The sequence below is a fragment of the Astyanax mexicanus genome, chromosome 2 (genome assembly GCF_023375975.1).
Source record: "Astyanax mexicanus isolate ESR-SI-001 chromosome 2, AstMex3_surface, whole genome shotgun sequence".
Lineage (NCBI taxonomy): Eukaryota > Metazoa > Chordata > Actinopteri > Characiformes > Acestrorhamphidae > Astyanax > Astyanax mexicanus.
This window is the reverse complement of record NC_064409.1, coordinates 9108703-9132929: the sequence shown is the minus strand read 5'-3', so window position 1 is coordinate 9132929 and position 24227 is coordinate 9108703. Positions and strand designations below refer to the sequence as shown.

General features: G+C 39.6%; 1 protein-coding gene across 1 annotated transcript in view; it reads right to left on the bottom strand.

The window, feature by feature from the left end:
- tmtc2a (transmembrane O-mannosyltransferase targeting cadherins 2a) overlaps positions 1-18980 on the bottom strand; it is a 48210-nt gene extending 29230 nt beyond the window's left edge. The window contains exon 1 of the mRNA XM_007252413.4: positions 18544-18980. Within this exon, the coding sequence (XP_007252475.3) occupies positions 18544-18626 (83 nt within the window). The 5' untranslated portion in view covers positions 18627-18980. The remainder of the gene's footprint in view (positions 1-18543) is intronic.
- Between the last annotated feature and the right edge of the window lie 5247 nt (positions 18981-24227).

Sequence of the window (24227 nt, the reverse complement as noted above, 5' to 3'; positions counted from 1 at the left end):
ATGTTGTCCAGGCAAAACATCATGTTGTCATGTTGTTTAATTTTTCATGCATTTCAAAAACTAAATAATGACGTATACAGGTGCTGGTCAACAAATTAGAATAATTTGAAATAGTGCAATCATGAAATTCTTTGAATGCATTTTTTGTGCAGAAAGCAAATCAGGTGTTCACCGCACCTGTCCTACTCGTTAGACTAATCACAGAACTCGTTACCTGGAAAAAAATTTGCTCAGCTGAGCTTTCCAAAAGGCCCATTTAGGCCATTTAACTGTGACACTGTTGTTTTATTGAATTAGAATAATGGAGAAACCGTTTCATTGAATTAGAATAAATGCTCGAATTTTTGTTTTCTGTGAAGAGTGTTCACTGTGCAGTATAAAGTCAGGGTTGAGTAGAATTTCTAAGTTGTAAAATCAATCATGGGTAAGCAGCGCGACCTCTCAACCGGAATAGTGGCTCAAATTCAAGCCCTTCGCCAACAAGGCTTGACCCAAACTAAAATTGCTGAGCAGCTCGGCATCAGCCAGTCTTCCGTCTGCAAAGCTCTCAAGAAAAACTGCAGCAAGCGCACCAACTGTTCCGGCGTCCGAAAAACTTCTCGCGACAACAAGCAGCTGAGAAATATCGCAGTCAGCAACCGGTTCAAGTCCACTTCCGAGCTCACCGACTTGTGGAACAAGCAGACCGGCGCTGACGTCTCCAGATCAACCACTTACCGTCGTCTGCGCGAACTCGGCTTCAAATCTCGCGTTCAGCAGTAAAACCGATGCTGAACAAGAAACAAATGGAGAAACGGCTGAAGAACACGGCGAGTGGACTGCTGAAGACTGGCAGAAAGTGGTCTTCAGTGACGAATCACGCTTCTGCATCTCCTTCGGTGACCAAGGTCCTCGTGTCTGGCGTCGTGGTGGCGAAACCTACAACCACGAGTGCGTGAAAAGATCCGTCAAGTTTCCCCAGAGCGTTATGGTCTGGGGATGCATGTCCGCTCGAGGTGTAGGGAAACTCTGCTTCCTCAAGAAGACGGTCAATGCTGCCGTATATCAAGATGTTCTGGAAACGTTCCTGATTCCGACTGTTGAGGAACAGTTCGGCGAAGAAGACTTCATATTTCAACAGGATCTTGCACCGGCTCATGCGGCAAAGTCGACCAAAGATTGGTTCACTAAAAAACAGCTTGAAGTTTTGGCATGGCCGGCCAACTCGCCTGACCTCAATGTCATTGAAAACCTTTGGGCCATCGTCAAGCGGAAAATTCGCGACAGAAAGCCTACTACGCTGGACCAACTGAAGCAGAACATCGCCACTGCCTGGGAAGCTGTGAGTGCGGAAACTTGCGACAAGCTGGTCAAATCGATGCCGCGGAGACTTCAGGCAGTCATACAAGCCAAGGGGGCAGCCACAAAATACTGAGAAAGTGATGATTGTAATTATAATAAAAATTATTCTAATTCAATGAAACTGTTTCTCCATTATTCTAATTCAATAAAACAACAGTGTCACAGTTAAATGGCCTAAATGGGCCTTTTGGAAAGCTCAGCTGAGCAAATTTTTTTTCCAGGTAACGAGTTCTGTGATTAGTCTAACGAGTAGGACAGGTGCGGTGAACACCTGATTTGCTTTCTGCACAAAAAATGCATTCAAAGAATTTCATGATTGCACTATTTCAAATTATTCTAATTTGTTGACCAGCACCTGTAAAAGCCTGAAGAAGCCGTGTCAAACTATGTGGGCTTAGAGGCATCGTGGGATGGAGTATCAAACAGTAGAAGTGTGTGCTGAGTCAGACAAATCAGTATTACAGACTAAAAACACAATATATAAAAACATTTTTTTAGGCATGTTCATGCAATTTGTTAATAATACAATGCTAAAGCATATGCTGCACTACTATATGCATTACAGGCTGTGGAAGAAGAAGTTGCAGTGATACTTACAATAAATAATATTATTCTTTTAAGTTGTGATATATAATCTTATAAATGCTGTGCTTAATGGCTATGATAATCTGATATGGTGCCACAAACCAGCCAATTACAGCAGAGCTTAACAATTCACAAGCTTACCAAGAAAAAAAATCTGCATGTTTCTTTGAGAGAAAACATAACAGGATTGTAAACATCTAATACAAAACATAAACTTTTTTTACCAGAGGAGTATATGTATTGTGTATGCAGCAAAAAACACTAAGTATAACTTGAAATACTCATCAAATGCATTATATAGCATTTTTTTCAAACCATATTTCTAGTTTAATATAAGGAATATAAAAGGCCATATAGGTGCATGAAAATCATATTGCACACCCCAATGTAATAAGTAGCTGCTTTAAGGTCATTCATCATCACATACAGTAAGTGCAATATCTAGTTTGCAGGCTTGAAAAACCCATACATCATTCTGCAGACAGCAACTGCATGGGGACACAGCTATGCTCTTAAATATGAAGAGCTGTGAAGGAGATAAGAATATTTCAGATTGTAATTTAGCATAGCAATATTCCATAACTGACAGGGACCATGAAAATCCTTTCAAAGATTAAGCAGTGAATAGTAGTGAAGGATTTAAAACCCCAGACAACTCACATTCACACTCCCCACTCCCCCCCGCCCATAACGAAAGCTCGGTGAAGCTAGCCTGCCTGACTCTCGCGCCTGCAACATCTGGAAAAGCGAAAGGTGTAAGTGTTGCTCTGCTCTCCCTAGAGGTGTTCCTAATATGAAATGTATGCAGATATGCTTTACATTGTGGCTAACCTTTTAAACACGTGCAGAACTGAACAGAGCAGAAATATACTTAGCAGGCAATCTCTGGGTCTGGTATTTAGCAATGCTAGTTTTTTATGATATATTAGGCTTCTATAAAAAGCCAGTTAAATAGGATTTATTTGACCACCCAATGGGGCACCTGGCGTCAGTGCCTGGAGCAGCAGGCTGCTGGACCCCCGGTGCAAATTCAAGCTAAAACTGTGTATTATATTGAAAAATCATTGCAGTCACATTCAATAATATTGATCCATTTAAGTATTCTGAGGTGTTGTCTGGCTGGGTAATTACTATTCCTGTAATGCACAGTTAATTAACAGACAAGTTCTCTGTTGTTAATTATTCAGTGATTAACTACAGTCTTGACTTTCTCACTAATTCAAAACTGTGAAATATGTAGTATATAATAAAATAATACTTATTTTAGCATTAGCATCAGCACATGTGTATACTATTTGGTGCCTGAAAAATCCTGTTTGAAAACCAGAGCCAAATTTGACACTTTTTGGGGCCCCATTACTTTACTCCATCTACTACACACTCCATTACTCCTCCTTCATCTCTTTAGTGCTAATTTCCCTCCCTCTTTGACTAAAACAACATGGTTAAAGCTGGTAAGTGCCTTTATCACTATATGGCTCATATTTACACACAAAAGGGGTGAAGTTGTATGCAAAATTAGTGACCATCCACCTGCACAGGTATATATAATTCTGTAAATCTGTACATACAAAGTGTGTAGGGGCCTTTATTAATGTTTAGAGCTAACACAGTTAGTGACTGATAAACTCATGATGTGACTTACATACTAAAATATAATTTCAGGTAACTGCTCTGTTGTTATAGTATTCCATGTTTGTTTTACAACATTGCTACTTAGTAGGTTTCAGTGATTTTGCTAAGTGGTAAATGTGGGCTGTGCCTAAAATGCAAGAAACTCTGATTTGATGCCTTAATGCCCACGCTATCTAATTTAAATACAGTGTAGTGATACGGTCTCTGTATCTGTAATAAAAAAGGAACCAGACATTGTAAAAGTATCTACAACTGTTAGCATTTTAGCCAAATAGAACAGAAGGCTAGATAATTAAACTTCAATTAAGACATGAATGAGTGCCTTCTTGAATTCTTAAATTGCTCAGTGGTTGCTGGGCAGTTGCTATGGTATCCCAGGTGGTTGTTTTGGTGTCCTAGGCGTAAGAAAAAGACAACCAATGTAAATATGGGACTAATATACTTGTTTATATATATATATATATATATATATATATATATATATATATATATATATATATATATATATATATTACAGTATTTCTCTACGTCTTACAGGTACCTAAAATTTAATTTGGAGTAAAAGCAAGCTGCATGACTACTTTAGTACAACACAGAAAAACCAGTTTATTCTACTAATGCCGTGAAAAAGCTAAAAAAAAAATAGCTAGAAAAAACTGAACCAGACATGACATTCTGCTAAACTTTAAAATAGCTGAACTGAAGTACAGCACAGCCTAATAAACAGATAAGAGCATGACAGGTTCTTCATCTCAAGTTGTGCTGCTGCTATAGAGGAACTGATAGCTTATGTGTGATGGCTATCCATGACTGTGTAGGTTTTTTAATATGAGCCGGTACTGTCCAATACTGAAAATAGAGTAAAACTGACTAAAATTTTAAGATCAAGACACCTATCAGAAGTTTTTCTCTTTATCATTTTCCATTTATTACGTTGCTCTCTCTCTTCGTCTTTCTGTCTCTTTTTCAGAGTCTTCTCTTGGCTCCCATCACCTGGACGAGTCAGTCAGACTGGTGGATCAGAGGCCGACAAAAAATGTCCACCTGCTCTAGAAGATGAGAGAGCTAGACTGTGGCAGGCTTGGCCAGAGAAGAAATACAGCTCTCCTGGCTCAGGATACAGAGACTGACCTGCCCCTAGTGCTGTGCAAATCTCCTAATGAGTAACAGCACATTCGAACTGTTACTCCTTCACTGTCTGACCTGTCCAGCCTGGCTTAGACAATAAAAACCAGCCTCAGAAAAGAGCGGAATAAAAATGTAGGAGATAAGAAAATGTATCAGCGAGTGAGATAAAATGAGTGAGAGTGAGAGAAAGCAAGAGACAGAGAGAGAGAGACGGATAGTAAGGGAGAGATCCTATTCATCATATTCTGAAAAGCCTTCATGACAGGTCTGTTTTTTCTCTTTTTGCATCCTCCCTTGCCTTCTTTCAGTGAATGCTTTTAGCAGAATCACCATTTGGCAGTTATTGTATATGGCCAGCTGTGTCCACTGTCCCCTGCCAAGCTCTTTCTTTTTCAACACAGTACCTCCACCCTCGCCACCCGCATAAACACACGCATACACACAAAGACCAGCACTCACAAGGCTTGTCAGAGGTCCAGATCCGAAACGGTTTGAATTAGCATTCATGTAATGTAGCACTCATCTGCCATTTGTTCCAGTACGAAAAATCACATCCAGTCACACCACATCAAGCATAGGGAGAGGATCTGCAAGCAGTCTGGCACAGAAGAGATTACACCATCGGCTTTACTGCCGGAATACGGCAACCATTTCCTCCGTCAAGGGTCCATATCATGTATTTTACCATTTTAAATTATACGGTTAATTTGCGGCATTTGTGGTTGTGTGTTTGTGGTTTTATGCATCAAAAACTGTTGTAAAATATTAACATCAATGTTGTATCAAAAGTCATAGTTCCAAACCGTTCCAAAAATTAAGACTCTATATTGACTTAATTTACCTACAAATGTGATTACTAGGGGTGTCACGATTCTCTAAATCCTCGATTCGATTTCATTTTCGATTTGAGGGTCACGATTCGATTCGATTCTCGATTTTCTTGTTTTTTTTTCTTGTTATTATTTTATGCCTCATAAAATTTAAATAATATATTTATTATTATTATTATTATTATAAATATTATAAATATTATTATTATTATTTATTAAGATATATATGGTAATGCCATCTAGTGACTTTTTTTGGTAGCAACAGTGTGCACTATTAAAACAAGCAGTTTATCAGAGCTGTGTGTGGATGGCTGGTGAAACTGCTCATTACATGAAGCTGCAGTTCTTCATCCAACCACTAGCAGCAGCACAAGCCCCGCTCTCTTCACTCAGTCACTACTTCAGTACAGCCCAGCCACGGGCTACAGAGCTCAGCCAGTCCGTTTTTACTGTTTCTGTAAACAAATAAAGGTTTTAACCCCACTAACCGGATAATACAGCTCACTACAGTTCATCTTTCAGCCCAAGCAGCTAACAGCAGCAGGTTAGAACAGCCGACACGGAGGCACTGCTCGGATTACATTATAAACAGGTCAGTTAGCGCGCTGCTAACCTCAGGATGTTTATAACTACGGAGTTTAGTGGACACACCACGGCCGCCAGGTAAGTCTTTTAAAGGCTACTGAAGACTATTAAAGGCTATTAGAGTGTAACCCCTGGCTCCCAGGGGTTACAAGAGGTTATTGAAAGCATTATTGGGGGGCAGAAATCAGTACAGGCTGGTTAGATAAGTGATGTGGGTATTGTCTTATAAATATTTACACATAACTTATATCTCTCCTGAAAAGCTTTTATTTTAGTCAGAAACACGCTTGTGTTTACTTTATCTGAGAGAAAGATGTTTTTTTAATTCAATGGAAAGCAACAGGTGTAGTCAATTATAAGTTTAAGATTTTTAATCCACCTCACTGTGATCTATAGTCAGTGTTCTCAAGTCACACTGACACACGCATTTCAGCGAGTTCACACGCTCTCACCTGCGCGCACCCACCCCTCCGTTAGATACAGATACAAAACCTGCGCGCCCAACCCCCGCCCCCCCTCCCCCGTTGGACAGATAAAAACAGTGATCACACTCCCGCCGACTGCGCTCATGCAGTGGCTATCTCTATTTAAATGAATAGGATGCGCTGTGTTGGTGCCGCGCCATTTGCGTAGCGCGCTGCGCTATTTGCGTAGCGCGCGCGGGAGGGATCGTCGATCCTCTTTTTGACTTCGATACTCGAGATCGTGACCTCATTTCGATTCGATTTCGATAAAATATCGAGATCGTGACACCCCTAGTGATTACATGATAAGAGTTTTTTAATGCCCAAAACGAGTAACGGTAAACGTTACTTATGGAGATTTCTAGCAACTAGGCAGCATTTAGCTACTTGGCTGTTCATTTCCAGACTTCACTAGCTTTGTTTGACAGCAGTTTAATATGCTATCTGTTAAACTAAGCAGTATACATGGGATGTGTGAAGTTTTAACTCCAACTCTAGGGTGTTTATTTTCGAAGAAGCGGGATTACTTCCATAGTATATTAGACTTAACAAAGGCTAACGCAGCTAACAATTCATAAAGCTAGCTAGCTAACTGTAAACAAATTTATTTAAAAAAATCCACATAAGCTGGAGAGCAGAGTACACATTTTTAAATGGCATAAAGTGAGTTAACGAGGGATTCTTAGCTATGCTTTATTGTACTCTTCCTTCTCTCCTGCCTTGGCTAGTTTACAATCATCCTGAGCTGTACGTAACAGATGATACATAGACTGGTGGAGAAATCAGACACTGTAATAAAGCTACAAATGGACTTCATCAGCTCCACTTAATTTTACAGCCAGAACAAATTATGTGAGAACAACTGTCGAGAATATATTACGTAAAGGACTGCATAAGGTGATTACACAGACTGCCTGTTACAGACTTTCCTTTATATCAGGGTGGCAAAAACCACTACTCTATACTTCTTTGCTAACAACGCTGTCCTACTCTGCTATCTGCTCAGAGATATCGACTTAAGAGAGCAGTGGAGCCTCAGAACAAAGGGAGCGAGGAGACAAAGGCAGAGAGGAGGAGAGAGAGAAAGAGAGACAGGTAATTTTACTACAACCCAATAACAAAGCTCTTCTACTCTCACAATAGAGATGTCAGTCACAGCTGCCTTTCTGCACACTGATACCACGGTTGATAAGTGCTTGCCGAGGCAAAAAGAAAAAAGAAAAAATGAAGGGCTGTGGGGAACAAGGGCTGTAAGATATTGTAGACGCTAGATTGAAATGTCCCAATGAAACATCCAAATGAAATGTGGTGGTCTATAGGAGGTTGAACAGAAAGGTGCGTTTAGAGCATGCTGGGAGGATTTGGGGGGGGTGGATAAAATCTGAAAAAGAGAGATAGGGAAGGAGAAGGAAAAAAAAGAAAATAAAGGAGAGAAAGACAAGGAGATCTAGAACTGATGCAGTTAAAACAGGTTCAAGGTTTCATTCACTAGAGCAGGAAAGTAATCTTCAGCCTCTCTACCAGGCACACATATATCAGCAGAAGCTCAGAGCCTGAAGATTACTCAGTGTGCCTGAATGAAAGACTCAAAATGATTAATTCTATCCATTAATTCACATTCGACAGGCTTTAAAACGTGCACAGGAGTGCTTTAAGTCATCGGCTATGAGCTGCCTCTTTTTGTATTAGAACTGCATAGAGAAGAGTGGAATATTCCATTTGATTTTATTCAAATTATGCTTTTAGCTGCATTGTTTAGAGTGAGGCAAGAACTGAGAAATTGAATGTGATTCTTCTCCTCAAGCTGTATGACAGACAGATACAACTTTATATTATATAAGCCTTTATTTATTCAGCTTAAAGTAGCTTTATTTATTTAAAATGCATTGACACAAGTATTGGAACCTACTCAGTAGCCCTATCTGGAGCAGATTAGTTCTCAAGGGGTCCTGGGGTAATTTTATCTTTCATGGGGGGACCTCTGTGATTTTATTCCCGTCCGGAACGACCATGTAAGTGTTTTTCTCAGACGTCCGTTGAGAAAATTATAGGCAGAATGACCTACTTTTTTCGCTGAAGGTAATATTAATCCCGTCTGGTCGCACATCTCTAAGTTTCGTCACCTCTCGTTTAATACAATAGCTATTTGTCCACTGCCACAAACCAAATTATCATTTGGGCACACATTTCCACAGAGATCAACATAAACACAACAGCAAGTGGAAATGGAGGAGCTACTGAACGCGATGTCATGTGACCGAGAAAGCCAAAAAACTTACTGGTCCTCCTATTTTTTTCTATTGCAGTCTGGATGCTACAGTTTTATAAGTATAAGTGTGAAATATTTTTCAGCATATGCTAATTCTGTGTTCACACTGGCAGGTAATAATTCAGTGTCAATTTTTGTATGTATCTCTGTTCCTCATATCAAACACCCAGCTGGCCATATCCTAAGTTGGCATCTAGACCAGAAAATACATATCTAATGCATTCAAGAATGAGTGAGTGTTTTTGGAGAGCATTCAAAACCTCCACATTCCCTCATATTTCTTCAGAGCAATATTCCCAGCTTTCTGTGAAGTCATAAGAAAGGATGCAAAGTGACTCCCACACACACAACAGGCTGCACCTTCTCCACTCAACCAGAAATTACTGCATTTACATCTGGGTATTTTAAGCGTTTAGAGACTTTGGCTGCGCAGATAACTGTGTTGGACAAGGTTCTTGCCATACTTTGTTCCGGTTCGATGGATGGGCAGAAGCTTAATGAATCTCCACTGGAATCATAAAGCATGTGGGCCTCAGCTTCTGACATTTAAAGCCATTTTTTAAATTTCACCATAAATGAAAAAAAGAGAGTTTTCAATACACTGTGGACAGAACTAGAAGAATCCATATACTGTATATCTGAGTTCAAGCAAAGTGTAGCATAACAGATCCTAAACTGGACTCTAATACTGAATAGTGCATCGAGGCAGAGATGTTATTTTTAAAGAAACCAAAGGTTGAAATGTACTCTAAAATTTACTCTCAACATGATGTCTGTTTATGGAGAATGTTAATCCTTCAACAAATAGCACCAATTTTGCGGAATTATGTGGTAGGGATGTGTTGAGCTTTGTGGAAAAAGCTGTCTTTATGGATTTATCAAATCATAGCACACAGCTTTTCTAAAGTTGCTTAAGACATTCTAAAATGCTGACTCCAAAGTTTGTCTGAAAATTAGTCACGTGGTGCTCTTTTAGAACTGTCTGGTGTGTTTGTGCGCCCAGATGTGAGGTGAATGTCTTCTGGGTGGTCAAGAGATTTAGCCTTATAAGGGGGGGCCACTGTTTGTTCTGTCCAGTGACAGAAGTAAAATAAGACTGCAAGTGTCTGTAAAGGTGAATCTGCTAAAAGTAAAGGTCCAGTTAAATCTCTCCATTTAGCTTGTTTCTGTGCTGTCTCCAATCACGGTAGTTTTTTTGCCATTCTAAGTTTTTTTGCATAACAGTAGTGGATAAAAAGACAACCTTATTTGCAGTTTTTGCTGAAATTTCATAATTGGGCATAACATTAGGTGATCTGGTTAGTGTCGCATTTGGCACATTTTACTGTTAATACATTGAACTTATGAGCACAAACATGATATTGATTGAAATTTCTAAATGTATAATAATATTGACCATGCTAGAAGACAGCATTAAAACAAGCCTAAGAAACAATCTGTTCTTCTCTAATTGAAGATAACACAAAAGCAAGCCGCTGTCTAACACAGTTCAACTTTTCCTGACATCTCAGGAGCACAAGACCACCAGGGTCCCTTATTACACATCATTATTCTGTCAGTCCTTAACGTGCACTAAGCACAGCATGGATGCCACTAAGACAGGGTCACACTGTGACTCAGACATGTCGTCTGAATCCGGGGGCTTTTCATCACTGTCATTCATCAGGCCCGCCCTCTGCCCTGCACACAGCAATCGGTAATCAGAGGTATTTTCTGTCAGAAAGACTGAAGAGAAAAGCACAGGTTTGACATTTGGGTCCCCTCTGTGCCAGAGAGAGGGGGGAAGAAAGGGGGAAAGAGACAGAGAACAGAGGGAAGTTCTGAAAGATGATACACAATACGCATTGATTCCTAAGGGAGGAAAACGGCTGTGTAAGTGTGTGTAATCTCAGACCCGCAAGGTTCAGGTTTCCCCCTACTGGGGCATGTTTTAAACCCGCTCTAAGCAGGCGGATGGCAGATCTTATGAGCAGATCGTTATGCTCACGTTTAAATGCAGTGTAGTAGAAATCCAATCTCAAAAGGTAACTACAGCAGCACAACAGCAGCAAATGACACTGGCAGCGTTGATCAGGGGGTATCGCTGTACTCTTACAATAACACCAGACTGCAGTAGCCAAGTCTTGCTGATGAATTCCAAGAGCATTTGGAAAGCGCAGCTCGCCAACAGCAGCAAATGTTTCCAATGATCCATTTTACTCGTCATTTAAGACCGAGATTTTATCAACTTAGACTGACGTCAACATTCAGCTTTTCACCTCGAGACTAAATCTGAAACTCCACAACCTTTCAACAGTATCTCCTGACCCAGGCCTCTGACAGGATGACTGACGTAGGGGAGTATGTGATTCCAGGTCGCTTTGTTTGAGGGACTTTCTACTTGCCAATAGTTAGCTCACAGCCGGTGGGACAGAGCTGTTCAACTGCATGTTGTGCCACTTAAGACTGACTGGTGAAGTGAAGGCCAGCCAAAGGTTATCCAGTCCTTACTCAGATCTAACACCCAGCCACCCCAACAACCCCAGCTCACACACACCAGTAGGCTATTATGGGTGAAATTGGAGGCCCTAAAAATAATCTGTCCACGCTTACTCACCCATCTGTGTTTGGATACTGAGAGATGCCTAGGCGTGCCTAGGCGGGTCAAAACCCAATCCAGCAACTACTAGGGCTGGGTGATGTGGGCAGTACCTCAAGTTTAAAATGCAAGACAGAAAGGCTTTCAGCTGTAACTTGAAATATTTGTGCACAACTGGGCCACACTAAGGTGCACAGCTTTCGACATGTGCCAAGCCATGTAAAGGCCATGCGGTCACCTCATGTTTACCCCTGCTCCCCTTCCCCCTCCCCCTTGTGCATCTCAGGCAGCAGCAGCTTGTCACTCACACAGACACAGAGACAGCACTGTTCACTCTGTTCAAAATAACAACACTACTTCTATCTACTTCTTGTGTCAAGAACCAAAACATGTGATTGGATATCAGTCCATACAGTGTGGGAGTGTTACCTTGTGTGTCTGATCACCAATATTTATGCCAGCCACATAACGGCCAGTGCATCAAAACAGCACCTTCATACACGCACACATTTTTATTACTTAATTCTCATCTTTCTCCTTTTTATCTTGTATTTCTTCTTGTGGGGGGCTTGAGCTTCACGCATTCCAGCCCAAACCTATGAGTTTGCTTCCCAATTCACCTTCAAGGGCATGGGAAAATACTACCAAAATGTGATTCAAAAGTCAATGTTGTGGGGTTTTAATGAGAAATTATTAAAACAAGGAATTTTAGCTCAGCACAGTTTCTTCTGCATATTCACACAAATGTAATATTGATCAGATTTTTTTTCAACAGTATCAATAAGCTATCAGTAAGACATAATTAATATTGAATCACATCATATTTCTGCCATTACTGGTGATGGTTATTATTTTAAAGAATCAGTGTTGATTTACAGGTTAACTGTCTCACAGCTGCCTGTAATTCCAAACGCATGGAATGGTACAGCGAAGTATAAAGACATATTGCACAAAAGACCAGAATACACAGAGACAAATCAGGTGAACACTGTATATGAAGCTCCTGGCCAACTGATATAACTCAGATGTCACGGATATGATTTGTGCTTCTGTCAGCTCCTGTTATATTTCTGAGGAGAGATGTGACCTTTTCCACAACCTTTTCCCTCATGTGTCCACGCATACAGCAGATTCATTTATCCAGGTGCACTCTGACAAGACAGTCATAAAAGCGTTCCTCTACGCTCCATCACATCTTATACAGCAATTCCACCCCAGCTTAACCTCCTCTTACATTCCTTCATTATCATCCTTCCTTATGCTCCCGGGTTTATACTGAGGGACTGGTACAAATGCTGTAGTGAAGGCGAGCATGAATTCTCCATGAAGTCTCCCACGTCTCAGTCTACAAAACCTGTGCTGAAGTTGTTAACATCCTTTCAAGGATGGCAGTAGAAGAATGAGGCTCATTAAAGCAAATCTGCAAGTTAGCAGGACATCAGAAAAGTGCAGACATTTCTGTCTTTTGTCCTCTCTGCTGGGTGATAATGAGGCAAACGTCCACCAACTAAAGAGCAATCACTGAAGAGAAGACAGTTGTTAAACATTGCTCAAATAAAATAGCACTAAACATTTGAGTCCTTTTTTAAAACATCTACTCACCTGTTCTATTTCTGTCTTTCTCTCTCTATTTATTCCTCTTTCACTATCTCTCTCCCTATGTTTCTAATCATTAATAAACTTAGTGATGTTCTTTGGTGGGCTGTGCAGTTGGGTTTTCTTTCTAAAAGCATTTAACATACACACCTAGCATCCTACCTTCACTGCCCCTCAACATTACAGCTTCATATTTGCTCTTTGTGTGTAAAATTTGTGGATGTATTGACCAGAAGAAATTATCAAAAATGACTTGTAATAAAACATATTTGACATGATTTCTACTGAAAGGTTACATTTTGGATTTTAACCAGATCTGCCAACACCAAGAAGCATATTAAATCTACATTCTTTAAGATTGATGATGAATGGCCAGAAACAAGTGAAATAGATGTGTATGTTATTACATTTAATTGAGTAACTGGTTGATTGATTGATTTATTAAGTAGATCTGTAAGCTAGTCAGATCTGTCAATAAATTGCATTACTACAGATCAGTCAAAATCAAGGAAAGCAGAATTTCTGTGCATTGGCATGCAGTCTTAGATGGATTTTATTGTGGAATCAGAGTGAATCTGAAGGCTTTCTTTCATGTAGAAAGAATCTGTATCTGTGTTTGCTTAAAATTAATTATCTGTTTATCTTGAATGTACTGATATTTAATTATATGCTTATTACATATATATTTTTTCTTTATAATATCCAAATAAAATGTATTACATTTGTCTAGACCACTCAACGTATAAGATGTCAAAAGACAATTTATCACCTCTTTCATTTTCTCTGGATAAATATTTCTTCAAATCAATCAGCATGTTAATCTGTGCTACCCGTCACGATCATGCAGTTAGACCGCTGTGCTGCAGAGAGGTAACAGCATGTGCAGCTCACAGGAGCGTGCTCTCTGACACTGCTCATCAATCAAACAATAAGCTCCACACCCACTCACCCTCAAACACACACACACAGTTCTCCTCCATGGACAAGCCATTTTTTATATGCAGCAAAAGTGGTCTTATGATGTGCATAAATATTTGAATACACATATTGTGAGACAGGGGGCACTGAGATTACAAATATGTGATATCAGACACTGACATGAACTGAAATGCTTCAGTATTCTATTATCAATTGCTTTTTGCAATTTCAAATGATGTTGTAAAGCTTTACAGCCAAAGGCAAAAACATAAAGCATCCCAGCTTAAGTTGTTGAAAGGCTTTTAATGGTGGGGTGGGTGTAGGTAAATTTTGAAGGAATTAATAAAATGAGTTAAAACTATATAACATCAGTTATTTTTTCAGATTTTTTCATAGGCCTGTATTACAGTTTCAATTTGGTATGTGTAATGGGGACAAAATGCAATATGTAATAGCCCAGTATCAAAGTGAAATACACTAAATTAAGATCCTAAATTTGGTTTACACTCGCCAAAGTTTTAATTTTTTTCCAGGCTAAGAAGTAGTTTGGATGTGTGCATTCACTGTGGACCTCTACCTAACTTTACCTCGCCTCCAGCCTAGCTATGTCACCACAGTCTGCAGTGTGAAGATTTTCCTTTAGTGCTGCACCAAGTAGTGCAGTTTGAGTATGGTGTTATTTATGTTCTTGCAGCTCTTTTTATCTGTTTATTGTAAAGAAATAAAATCGTGATAGCAATAAAATTATTATTATTAATTATTAAACAGCCCTAATGTGTGGTTTACGTTAAAGTGAATACCATGTTTACACCTGGTCAACTTGTATCCTATTTATTTATTATACTATGGTGCAACACAACACAAACAGCATTGTAAAAAAAGCCAAGAAAAATGAGCAGGAAAATGAGAGCCATCCTGTCACATACCTTAACCCCTGCTGTTTGTATCTGAGTGGATCTGTGCCTTGCGTTTTTCTTATTTTTCCACAAAAGAGAGGAATCTTGCCCCCCGGAGCTCCATTATGATGGGGTCACAAGTTTTGAGGGCATGGTGTGATGGGTGACACATGCTCGCTGACATTTGACACCAAGGCACAAAAGAGGGACAGCATGTCCTTTTAGTATTGCTCTCATGTTAAGGGTCACCTCGTCTCGTCTGTTTCTGCTCAGTCTTATGAACCAAACTCCTCTGTGGCGGCACACAGCATCCAGATCTCCACCACAGCGGTTAATCCGTCAGAGACACCAATCATGAGCCATCATAGCTCCACCAATCCACTGACTGAACTGTTTCCCCATAAAACTGACCACAAATAGTGGGCGTCTGCATCTAGTGTGGTCTACTGATTTAAGACCATATGTGTGTGTGTTCTGACAACTAGTGTTTATCACAAAAAAAGATGTGGGAGTCAATTGCAAGTCAAGTTGAAATCTCAAGCAGGACATGGTAATTGTTCATTCCTTTAGTGGCTTAGAGCTGGAATCATGGAAACAGCGATTAAGCATGCATACTCGTATGGCATGCAGCATTAATAGCTTTTCAGTTTTTTATTGATATTAAGATTGGCAAATGGTGTACACATGAACTCTCGTCTCATTCCCAGGAAAAACACTTGACGTGATTGAGAAAACAGACACGGCGAAGGATCCCAATGTAATGGAGCCTCTGGACTTCAACTGAACCACACACTCCAGCGACGGTCGGTACACAACCACAAGCATGGGCAAAAACAGACCCTGGAGGACGGCTTTTAACCACTGGAAGCCATTCAATATTCTCTCTCATCATCATGTCTGCAGCCTGTGCTACACACTCATACACACTCGTACACACACATACACTCACATACACACCCCGGGGACAAGGCAGAGGGCAGGACACCGTTGACCTTTTTTTAAAAGGCTGATTTGATAAATGACTCCGAGGTGCCAATTGGCTGATAGGGTGTGCTGTGGTCAGGCAAATGCACTTGCTGCACACCAGTGCACACACACACATACACACACTACCTCACACACAACCTCATAGACAAATCAGCACTCTGATTCAAAGGTCATCCACTCTAATTTAACACCAAAGGACAGACAATATTGGGACAATCCAACCACCTTTAAAACACCACACTCTTAAATACTCTTAAATGTGTTTTGGTTGTTTACTTGGTGCCATATATGAACATCATTATCATAAATTGAGCGGTGAAATTGTTTAATAAAAAAGAGAGACTGAAACAAACAAAAAAGCAAACAAAGAAAAGAAAGATAAAAATTCACATTTTCTACACTATCTTGTACAGTTGAGAAGTACAGCACTAATAGTGAACCTAACTGAGTTTAATAGTAACAGAATGTCTATTCTATTCAGCATCAGTGTTCCGCTGGGCTTCAGTTCACAGCCTGCAGATAAATCTTCAAACAGAATTTAAAACAGCTGGAGCAGGTCTTCACTCAGGCTGGTCAGTTTCCTGACCGGTGTGTACGCGAGACTCGCCGTTTCGCGGTTCGTTTCTTCCCAACGAACCTCAAAACAGACACCCCGGGGGGTGTTGTAGAGCCGGGCCACCTCCTCCAAACACAAATTATTTTTAATGACTTCCATAAGAAATACCACAGAGCGGAGGAAGCTCGTATAGCTGAATGTATGTGCAGCTTTACTGCCTAGCAGAAACAACAAAGTGCCAAAACCTGAGGAACGAGTCTGCGCTGAGGAGGCGTGCTGTGATTCATCTGACAACGAAAATCCACCATGAACAAAACAACAACAACAAAAACAACCTCAATAACTCACAATGTCTAAATAAGGTCTGTCTAAGGTATGTTCCTGTCAGGTGATGCTTAAAATAATGTAGGTTACTTAGCTGTATAACTTAGTTAGCTAGGGTAGCGTTTCTGAGTGATTTTGTATACTTCTATGGATATTTTTCACAAAAAGTCTTTGCGAGCATTTACAATAACATTTACATTTACGGTACTCCTATTAGAGTAATGGGACAGTGTAGTGTTAGGAGTCTTGCCCAAGGACTCTTAGTGGTGTAGCGCAGCATTCAGGTATCCAGACCTGGAATTGAACCCTAGTCTCCCACATGGTAGCTCACTGGCAGGCAGTTCACCACACCAACATGTGTGAGCAGATACATGACACACTTGTTGGCTCACTAACAAGCTAATCTAGGTTAGTTAGCTTAACCACTTAAGACTCTTAATAATGGACATCATGTAGATTCTATTTGAAAAAAAAAAAACAGCCAGTGAACCAGTAAATTAGCCCCGCCCACTGCAATGGACAAAAAAAATACAAAATCAGGAACATTAGGGTATATTAGCACTACAGAACAAATCATTACTCATCTGTACAACTTATTTAATGTATGGTAAATAGTTAAAAATAATTACAAATATATTAATATGACGGGTTTAAATGCTGATTGATGGAAAATAAATAGTAGGATCAATATCTAGAAGAATCTGACAGTACAAATAAATGTGTGAAAACACTACATTGCAAATCATTTTGCAAATTTAATTTATGAGTTGTTATATATGTATTAACTGCTTATTAATGGGTTCTTAAGCATTTACAACCTAATTAAAAACCATTCATAAACCATGTATAAAGGTAGTCTTATTTTAAAGGGGTATCTTTATTTTTAGATTTTATATCAGGATAGTAATGTTTTATTTTGTGTGCATTAAAGACAGAAAACAGCATTCATATACAGCTCTGGAAAAAATAAGAGTTTTTATTTTATTTTACCAAACTGAAAAACTCTGGAATATAATCAAGAGGAAGATGGACGATCACAGCCATCAAACCAAGCTGAACTGCTTGAATTTTTGCACCAGGAGTTAAGGCATAAAGTTATCCAAAAGCAGTGTGTAAGACTGGTGGAGGAGAACATGATGCCAAGATGCATGAAAACTGTGATTAAAAAACAGGGTTATTCCATCAAATATTGATTTCTGAACTGTTAAACCTTTCTGAATATGAACTTGCTTTCTTTGTCATCTTTGTCATTAGATGAGGTCTGAAAGCTCTGTATCTCTTGTTATTTCAGACATTTCTCATTTTCTTATTTACCTATAATTAGCAAAATCAAAGAGACTGATTCAGAAACTAAAGAGGTCTCTTAATTTTTTTCCAGAGCTGTAGATAATTTTTCTATCCTTGGAACATAATTCAGGTCTGGAAGGGTTAAAATGCACCCCGAAACACTTACTTACACAACTAACGTGTGCGTTACAAACAACCGACAACAGAGAGTGGCAACTACGAAGCCAGACCCAGCGTACTAAAGTAGCGTTAAACATCCTCACAGCTAGTTACGCTAACTTAGTTGTTTAGTTAGCTAGGTAAACTAGTTTGCTAATAACGTTACTTTTAAAGCTACAGGCGTTGGATTTATCTCTCTTTTTACCCTCTTTTAGAGACACTAGTGAGACACACTGACAACTATCACCACCACAGTGACACTGACTAATGTACTGACTAACTTAGTAGTTAGGTCAGCTAAAGCTAACCAGCTAACCTAGTTAGATAGTTAATTAGCTAGTTAGTTAGCTTAGCTAACCTGCAGTATTAACCGCGCATTAACTATGTTAAGTATTAACTTGTTACCTGTCATCGTAGCAGAAATCCGCGTCCAGCGTGTTCACATAGAGCAGCAGAGCCACAGCACCGCACAGCAGCTCCGCGATCATCTCTCATCAGCACAGCAGCACAAACACGGAGGAAGGTGGGTGGGTAGCTGGGTTATAGCAGCGCGGTGTGGGGGATCACTTCTCCAGCCTGTCTGCTGCTGTCCTCATTGTTTCCCCAGTAAATAAAGAAAGAGAGAGAGAAATTCTGATAATCTCCCTCCAGCGAACAGGTGGAGTTTCGAAGCAGAGGAGTCGAGCATTTGAGTGAACGAGTGTGTGAATTAAAGAGGGAGAGAAAGAGAGGGAGAGAGCTGTCAGACAGCACAGGCAGGGAGGCGTTGCTGAACTCCTGTTCAGATGCTGGGTCTCTGTGTCTCTGGGAGCCGTTGGTAACCTCCTCGTCCCCGCTGCTGCCCGCGTGCGCTGATTAAAAACCTGCACATGCGCAGTAGCGCGCCTGCTCCCCAGCGCGCAGGTCAGTCGGGAGGGATGGGCGGTAGTATTATTTTATTCCGTTTGATCTGGGTTGTTGTTGTTGTTGTTGTTGTTTTTTTATGTCAATATAAGGAGTCACTGAAGTATAATGATAAAACTACAGCCTACTGTTTAAAGAATCTTAAACTGGTGGTCTCCTTCCGTTAAAATCCACGTTTTCTTGTTCTTTGTGAAATACAATAAGTTAGGTCTTTCTGAGTTGTATATGCATGCTGCACATTTAACTTTTCTTCAACCTCCATTGTCTGCAGTAGCTAAGAATAGAAATTTTCAGAAAAACGAGTCTATGAGGAAGAGTTCTGTGTCTACGTCAACCCTTGAAATAGTATTTACGGCCACATGAAAATATAACAATGCCACTAATGCAACTAACAAAATGAGACGAGCAAATAAAACAATTCTATATATACAATTATATATAAAGTAAAAAAGTCCACAATACAAAATACAGTAATTTCTTTTTATAGGGAAAGATGAAAAAGATAGCAAAGATGATGGAACTACTGTGATTATGTAAAATAAATGATAGAGAAGCCCAGGGATGGGAATTAATTATTTCTTCATATCTTTAAAAGCACCAAACAGCCCATGGAGGTCAGCACAGTCTATTGTATAGAGGAGGAAAACATTATTATTTTTTTAGGCCAGATATTTTCTCTCATTTGTTCTGCATGCTAATATGTAGTAATTGACTTTTTTTACGAGTAAAACTAAACAACATACAAAGTTTTTTTTTTTTTAAAGAGAAAGTTAGAGAGGCAGAGATGGAGAGACAGCAAGACAGAGAGACATAAATGAGGGAGAGGAATGGAAAGAAGGAAAGTGAGAGAAGGAGAGAATAATGAGATCTTCGCACTGTGTGGTGAGATATAATCCATGTGTGTGTCAGTTTGAAAATGTTGTGCAGCCCCACTGTGGACCAGCTGGGCCACAACCTGTTCTCTGTGTTTGTGTGTGTGTGCGCACGTGTGTGAATTCACATGAATAGAAGAAAAGGGAAAAACAGATGGTGCAAAATCAGAAAGTGTATGATAAGAACCCTTGTCCTACTCGTGACCCGGTCCTTCACCTCAAACCTCTGACCCTTGACTTTCATTCCCATTAGAGTGTTGTTTCAATAACCCAAGCCATTGAGGACGTGCTTCCTGATCTGGTAAATCTCTGTGTACAGTCTTGACACATGAACAAGCTGTTAGAAGAATAATACAGATGCACTGGATGCTGTAAAATGGAGGGAACTATTAAATGAACCATAAATATACAAATAAGAGCACATTTAGAAAGTTGCATTTAGTTTATTATCCATTACAAGCTCAAGAAGTTTCCTGTGGGTTCAGGCTTCTGTTGCTCTGCTCTTAAACATAATGTATGTTATAGCTTGTTTTTAATAAGTTTCTGGATCACAAACACTACTCCATCACTCCAGAGATGGGCACTCAATTGATCTACAGCTTGGCAAAGGGGATGTTAACCTCAAGGTCAGGTTTGGCTGCTCTAGAGAATTGTGTTCCTATTGCTATTGTAAGTTGTCTCTTTGCAACTGAACACCTGTTTTAGTGATTGCCTGCTACAAAAATCCAGCTCAAGACCAGGTGGTCAACCCAAAAAAAAACATATATACATGCTGGTACACTAGCATAGGGTACGTATAATTATTATCGTAATATAACAGCAAAGTTGTGACAAATTGTGATGCTCTTCTGGGCTTAGCATGCCAGAAACTGCTACTTGTGTTACTTGTGTTAATGTTACTTGTGTATCATAGTGAGTTGGACAACTTTCACAATACCTGTGTAATGCTGCGTAACCTGAGTCATGTTCATGTAAAGTACTGTAATATTACTCTCCTGCATCAGTCCACAAGCTTCTTTCACTGCAAGTCAGGTTAGGTCAAAAGGTATTTATTGTCATTACATCTGAGTCCTCCGGAACCATGGTGCAACATGGAACAACAATAAAATAGACAAACCTAAAGTGCAAACATGTAACGTATGTGCAACATGCCAATTCTGTGTCTCTCAGTTTGTAAAATGCATGTTAAAAGTGTGTCCTGTATGATTGGCTCAAAAAACCCATTCCGCTACCCAACTATAGAGGGAGGCCAGGAGCAAAGTGTGACAAAGTGGACTTACAGGGCATCGACCCAACTTTTGGTTTCTTAGGGATGCAGTCTAAACATCTAAATAATGAAAAAGTTTATCTGTAATTCTGGCCTCATTAACAGTCCCATTAAAGCTAAAGAACACTGCACTCATCTGTAGGATATGCATGTGGGGCCGGCCGGCATTTGAAAGTGGATGTTATGTCACCGGTCATGATCATTGTGCTGTCCACTGTAGGTGTTAATGCATTCTATGTTCTAATTTTTGTACACAAGTTACACTGTGGATTGAGAAATGTTTTGTACCCACACAACTTATAGAAGGAAATAGAATGATTCATTCATCTGCCACCCACTATCAGACTTGCTCAAATTCTGATAATTCATGTTGTCCTACCACAAGCCTTGATAAATGTGCGTACTGCTATTCCTTGATATTTGTTGTGTCACTGTAGTAGTAATAATAACAACAATATAATAATACATTAGAGAAAAGACTTTTGCAGATTGAAACCTCCATTGAAAGTCTAATAATCTGCCTGCTTGCAGTACCTGAAGCTGAACCTGGAGACACGAACATTAAGAAAGGAAAATGACTGGTGTCTTAATTAATCAGTTGCACGGACCTGCAGTTTCAGCTTGCGTATAATGAGCAGCTATTACTGATTTCCATATATTTTTCATTTGGTGTGGTGTTTTCCACGAAGGCTGATGAATGTCGCGCAGGAAGCCATAAATCATAATCAGGAGTGACGCACTTCCAGCCACTCCCAGTCCAAAATAGCACTACTTCCATTCAAGCCAATTTAAAACCAGTTAAGGTCAAGCTTATAAAAACAGCCAAATATCAGGCAACTGTGATAAGAGACAAAGACAAAAAATCAGTGTCAGTTATTATCTCCAATCACACGAGGAACGGAACGTTATTGCGCGACTTGCTTGGCACCCCAACACACCTATTCCTCCTCTAAATTCTTCTCCCTGTCGTTTTTCTTCCCTCCTTTTTTCCTGATTACACAAAATGATGTGTTGTTCTTCATTCATCACTGAAGCATGCCAGAGCGACTTTTTCAAACAGAGGAGAATTTATGGCTGCGTGTTTGGAGCCTTCATAGCTGTCAGACAGATATGTGTTTGAACTGCACTGCCTTTAATCATGGAATAATAGTAACCGTCGACTGATTACGCTGCAAGTAAACCATTTAGAGCAGCCACCACTAGCACCTAACAGATGACTGGGTTTCATACGAAGCCTTCAGATTCAGATTCAGCTACAGGTGCTGAGGCTTGTCTTTTCAACCAAAAAGTGAGTAGCTAATTAAGGAGCTAAAGGTGAAGTGAGGATTTATTTAAAGCCAGCATGAAACATATTTTCCATCAGTACAGTAATGTAAAGTGATCAGTCATAACATTAAAACCACCTGCCTAACATCATGTTGCCAAAACTCACTCTGCTCTGATATGATGAGGCATGGACTCCTTTAAGATATCTGAAGTTGTCCTGTGGTGTTTGTCAGCAAGACACGAGCAGCAGATCACTTAAAGTTTTTCTAAATTGAGGATTGTATTTGCTTTGGCATAGTTACAATATTTTTTGCACTATAAGGTGCATTTAAAATCCATTAATTATACCACAAATCATCAATGAATTCTACCAGTCAGGTTGTAAGGTGTAGTAAAGCTACTCCACTGAAGTACAGCATTTTACAGGAGTTTCAGTTAAGTTTCTCCAGCACTAAGCAGTATTAGCATTAGCCGCTAAGCTCAGCACTAGCACATTTGCCATTCAGAGGTGAGTATATCGGACTGTGTTAAAACTAGCTACACAGGATGAACAGCTAACTGTTAGCGCACTGGCTTATCAGAACACTCAGGGCTCCTTAGTGTTTTGCTGTAAATACAGTAAATAGTTTAGTATATGGAAGTGACACACTGAACCTCAGACACTGTTGTGTTCTCTTTCAAACACGAAACCCCTTTCAACTAATATGAGCTGTAAATCATGCCACTTTGTTTTTGTTACATAACAGACTTGACATTTTGTTTTGGAGGTGGGGGGTTTTGGTGTTTGTTTAGTTGTGTTAGCTCCACTGGCTGGCTGAGTGTTATACACTCTTTTAATGTTGTGGTAGAGGGTGAATAAGGGTCTTCTACCTGTATTTTGATAAGAGAACTACTGTTTATTAGGAGATTGTTCACACTCTCTCCTGTTTTAAATAAAGTTTGTTAAATAAGACTAAGGCCTGGTCTCATTACTCTGCCCCCAGTGATGCTACAATACATTTCAGTCCTAGAATATAGCTGGCATGCTATTTGTCTGGGTCAATTAGGTTAGTATTCTATTTTTCAGTCAATCTGGTTTTAAGTTTTTGTCTAGTCTATTATCTTGCTCAGAAATGTCAAAGAACAAATTACTTATGAATCCAAACAAACTCCAAACATTCTCACATTACTAACTGAATCGCTCAGTAATGATGAACAGTCTGCTACTGATTTATCACTTCTTTCTTCCAGCCTTGAATAAAGCAGGCTATAAGATAATGTTCAGCTCTTATGAACAGTGCCATACACTTTTATTGGCAGGCGTTTTGCCAGTGCTACAGTGTAATAAAACAGCAGACTGAAATATGGAATTAATTCCATCAGTGTTCTGCAAACAATTTATATCCGCTATCTACACAAACAATAGCTGTGTGACTGGAAAAATCTGACGTGGAAAAATTTTGGATTGGAAACAGGATGATGCTTGTCCACAGTGCAGAGCAATCTTAGTGATTATTATTATTAATCCTTTCAGAACTGTATGGGATAGGGTTCTGCTGTCTGTCAGCAGGATAAACTGGATCAAACCTGATAGTAGAAAACATACAGGCAGAGTGTGTCAAGATCAGATTTTAGCTAAATGTGTTGAGAAGACAATTAACTAATTACTAATAATTATAATGATTTAATTTGGGTAAACAACTGTAATTAAGTAATTGGTAACATCGTAAAGGTTTAAATAGCAGTTTTCCAGAAAGTTTGTTACTTGCCACTATCTGTATGAAAACGAAACCGCTACTTCT